At 35.8% G+C, this 4908-nt stretch overlaps 1 protein-coding gene across 1 annotated transcript in view; it reads right to left on the bottom strand.

The window, feature by feature from the left end:
• Nucleotides 1-1111, bottom strand: part of LOC106470150 (DNA-binding protein RFX2-like) — a 61878-nt gene extending 60767 nt beyond the window's left edge. The window contains exon 1 of the mRNA XM_022398729.1: nucleotides 1007-1111. Within this exon, the coding sequence (XP_022254437.1) occupies nucleotides 1007-1111 (105 nt within the window). The remainder of the gene's footprint in view (nucleotides 1-1006) is intronic.
• Nucleotides 1112-4908: the final 3797 nt, after the last annotated feature.

Below are 4908 nucleotides of genomic sequence, written 5' to 3'. Positions count from 1 at the left end.
CATTCGCCAAGGTACAGGATAGTTTTAGAAAGCAGAGGGCGTGAGAACAGTCACGTGATCTCGCTGACGCAACAATATCATTCTTATAAAATACAGTAGAATCCAAACTGAACACAGTAAAGACCTCATTAACAATAATTGCTTGACTTTTGAAACCAAAATTCTGCAAATAGATTTTCAGGTTTTTACACATGAGTAGGCAAGATTCTTTACAGTAGGCATCTGTGACTGGTTGATGATAAATTTTAACAATAAACAGACAGAACACAATACACTTGTTTTAAAATAATGTATGTTCAAAACAAGTCAAACATATGTACAAAAAGTTGTTATACAATTGGTTATCATTGTTTTTACTTCTATTTTCATTTTCACTAACTTAAAGTTTTTCTTACATTAACTTGGGTCACCTATATATATTGCCCAACTGAGGCCTAGAACTTCCTACATATTATAAGATGTTATGATGTAACAATGCTCACTTAAACCAATGAGAAAAATTTAGAAAGTTCGAGTTACATTAGTCAATTCACAACAATTGAACTATACAACAGATAATTTGCAAACAGTTACATAACCAAACCTGCTATAAAACTAAATTTAATCACACTTTATAACTATGTAAATCATAACTCTCATATTAAATTTAAATGAAAGAGTCATGTATATCTAACAACAAACCCCTCTTCCAAGAAACAGCTGACAATATTTTTTATACTATATACAAAGACTGCTTTCAGTTCAGTCTCCTAAAATAGTCTGCACAAACATTTCCAGTTCCTTTGTTGGTTTCTCATAACATAGGGCATTTGAGGGGCTTCACCTTGACAGAATCCCTAGTCATAGTCTCCATTATGTGTTGCACAACGTCTGTCTCACCAAGGCCATCTACGAAGACATCTGTGTACTGGCATGGTAGCTCTTGTAGGTCTTTCTTCTACTTGACAGTCAGTTCTTCACTGATCTTGACATCTTTGTATGTCTCATCTCCAGACAGTGGTATTACGTCTAGTAGGTCTTCATTTCCTGTGACAAAGTCACTGTCTTCTGGTTCTGTGACTATGACCGCCACACCTACAACATCCATCTGTGCCTCAATAGTTGCATCCATTATGTCTTCTTCCCTCTCGAAGTACCTCTTCAACAAATTGGCATGGTAAATCTTGGTCTTCCTGTCATTTTCACTTTATAGTCCATTCTCTAAAGGTTCTTTCCATTGCATGGTGAGTTTGTTGTTGTCACTGGGTAGCAAAACTAAGACCTTCTGTCCGACCATGAAATGTGAATCCTTGGCCTTCTTGTCATAGAAGTGCTTCTGACTGCCTTTAGCTGCATACAAGTTCTCTCAAGCAAGTTGACAGGTCTCCTCCAGTTGGTTTCTGAGTTTAAAACATACTGATATGTGTTCCTCACTTCTGTCTCTTCTTCCCTTGTCCATAGTTCCTTCAATATCTGCATCAGACCTCATACTGTTCTTCCATCCAACAGCTCAAAGGATTAAAATCCTGTACTTGCTTGTGGGACTTCTCAGTAAGCAAATAATACTGCCTGCAAGTACCTGTCCCACTCACGTGGTCTCTCCTGGCACATCTTTTTCAGCCTGCTCCATTGACGCTTTCATAAACTCCCTTATATCTAGGGTTGTATTGTACAGAGTGGTAGAGTTGCCTTGTGCTGATAAGTCTACACACCTCTTGCATCAGTTCTGAGGTAAACTGGGAAGCCTACTCTGCAGAACACTTCCAGGAGGGTTTCTGCTACTCTCTCTGTCTCTAACTTTGTCAAGGCTATGGCTTCTGGATAACGTGTCGCATAATCGATTACTATCAGCATGTGCTGGTTGCCCGTATCAGAAACAGGTGCTAGTGGTCCAGTCAAGTCCACCACTACGCTGCTGAATGGGTCTTCTATAAGAGGCATTTGACCCAGTGGCACCTTAGCTACTTTCCCTCTAGGTATTGTTATTTGGCAGATTCACATGACTTGCAGAATCTGGTCACATCTCCAATGATCCCCAGCCAATGGAAGTTTCTGGTGATTCTGTCTGCCATCTTTTTTTGCTCCAAGGTGTCCTCGCACAATTGACTCATCAGCCAACTTCATCACTTGAGTCCGATATTCTGTTGGTACTATGATCTGTTTAAATTCTCCAGTAGAACTGCCTTAATAGATCTGGTACAGCACTCCCTTCTGATCCTATTTTCTGTAGGTCCTCATCCTTTTGGTTTTGTGCTCCACTTTGTCCCTGGCACTGTCTCAAAGTTTATGCAGTTAAAGGTCTTTCTTCTGTGCTTCCTTCAATTTCCATACACCTACATTCAGGATGTCACTTTCTGAGACTTGCAAGGGCTTCATGTCTTGCTTGCTTTTCTTTTCCTGAGCTCTTATCATGACTGCAGATGCTTCATTGGTTTTCTTTCTGTGAAGTTCCTCCAAACAAATTCCTATTTCCTTGTATACTGCCAATCATGAAGTCATAGATGGGTGGCTTCATACACAAAGCCTCAAGATCTTCCACATAATATGAATGTCCACCTTAATTTTGCTATGGGAAACTTTGTCACTTGTTCCATCACTCAGCACACACAGATGTACCTTGCACATGATCTGGTCATCAGATACTAGACTGGGTAAATTAGGATGTTATCTTCCTGTAACTTTTTTTTTTTAGAAGCAGAGACACTGACTCCACCATAGAATATTTTTCAGGTTTTTTGTTCTATTTTTAGGGTTTCACCCCCAAGGTAAAAGACCAAAACTTTGTTGAGGGATAACTTTACTTGTTTTACAAAGGCATTTTATATATATCATTTATGGAATCCTCAAACAGTTTTAATAAAACAACATCTAACACAAGTATTTAGCATTTTATGAAGAACTATCAAACTAACTACCAATAAAACACACCAAAGTGTGAACAGTGCAGAAACATTTTGTCTCTTAGCCCTCAGACAAAATGCAACAGATGTATAAAAAATAGAGCAAAAGACAATAATCACAATTGAACTGAGGGAAAAATCATGTGAGCTTTACATAAATAGAATTAAGTTTGACCTATCACAAAAACAAAATATTAGTAGTCCTGATTCCATGTTTATTATAACAATGCATATTTTCTTCTTATTTTACTCTCTTCCAAAAATGGCCACAGTTGATGGTAAATGTTTTTATGAAGTTTGTGAGTTGTAACATGAATCCTTGTAATGTCATGATAATTGAGCATTACACAGGAAGAGGTCTTATTTACAGGTATTTGAAATTGTTTGATGAAACACATCAAGTATTTTTCCATATTAGATTGAATATTTTTTGAAATTATATGTTTTTAGAGCATTGTGTAACCTGACCTTCATGCTGAGAGTGGCTAGAGTTACAGCATATTTGATACATTTTCTGCTCTACATTTAGCAAGTTTTTATGTTCCTTACAAGTCTGAAAAACCAGTAATGCTAGGATACTATTTGAATATACATTAAAACAACAGCGTAGACTACAATTAATGTTATATTCCTTGTAACTGTTGATAACACATATTTTATAGTGTTCAAATTAAATTATCATGTTGTCTTTTCATAAACTGCCGGGCTGGGATTCTTCCACAGTAGGTGTCTGTGACTTATAGGCAATAAATTCAAACAATAAACGAACAGCACACAATCCACCTGTTTTAAAATAATATATTCAAAACAAGTCAAATGTATGTACAAAATTCTTTACACTATAAGATATCACAGTCATATCTAAAACTCTAAATAATTTTCTTTTCTCGTCAAAAGTCAACTCAGGCTGATTCAATTACTTTAGAATCCAATAGACAAGACAAACTATTTTCTCTACTTTGTTTCTTACTATACAACCTGCAATAGATTCACTTATGTTACTCTGTGGGTTAACACAGTTACATCTCAAACTTTAAATAATTGTCTCCTTTTCATCAAAGTTCACATAGATGGGTTCAATTACTTTAGAACACCCTTTGACAAGACATATTATTCTCCTTATCTCTATTAAACTGTGAAACTCGCTTTAAAATATCGCCTGTTATGGTTAATCACTCGCACGCCAGCTAAGTTCACATTTACTCACTTTTTACTGACTGAACTATTACTTTCACTTCCACTTTTTCTCACCAGTCACCTATATATAAATATCTTGTTCACCGAAGCCTCGACCTTTCTATAAACTATGTGACATGATGATTTAACAATACTCAGTTAAGGTAACGAGAAAAATACTGAAGATTCAAGTAACGTGACATCAACAATATTAGTAAAGCCTAGACAACAATGTAATTGCAAACACAACATATGACTCATACAGAATTACGTAACAAAAATTTGTCACAACTAACACTTTTAAAACAATCAATCTTCCACAGTGCTGTCATGAAAAGTACATAATCATTAGATATTAAGTCACAAAATAAACTAAGTAATAACACTTGCACTAAACAGTCTTGTATATCAAACAGCAGAAAAGTAAAGTGTGAGAGGAAAATCAGATGTAGCAAAAACTGGTAAGAAACAAAGTAATACTCATGATTTAAAATGAGGAAAACATTCTAATCAATAATTACTGGGGAATGATGTCTAGTAATTTGTTTGTCTTCGAGTAAGGTTACATGTGGCTATCTGCTGTGTCCACTGCAGGAAATTGAACCCCAGATTTTAGCAATGTTCATGTAAATAGCCTATTATATGTTTATACATGCAGAAGCTCTTCAAGTGGTAGCATACTGGAGTAGCAGCACAGTTGATTTCTATCATGCCTGCTGTTTTTGAATATTTATTTTAACCTGAATATACTTTTCAGGTTGAATAAACCATCTTGGTAATATATATAGTCTTTGACTGAACTTGACTTTAATTATTTTTTTTTTATTTACCTAAGGTCACATGAAAGAAGGTC

This window comes from Limulus polyphemus, unplaced genomic scaffold, assembly GCF_000517525.1.
Source record: "Limulus polyphemus unplaced genomic scaffold, Limulus_polyphemus-2.1.2 Scaffold3846, whole genome shotgun sequence".
In the NCBI taxonomy this organism is placed as follows: domain Eukaryota; kingdom Metazoa; phylum Arthropoda; class Merostomata; order Xiphosura; family Limulidae; genus Limulus; species Limulus polyphemus.
Note: the sequence above shows the minus strand (reverse complement) of the source record. Positions and strands in the feature narration are given on the sequence as shown.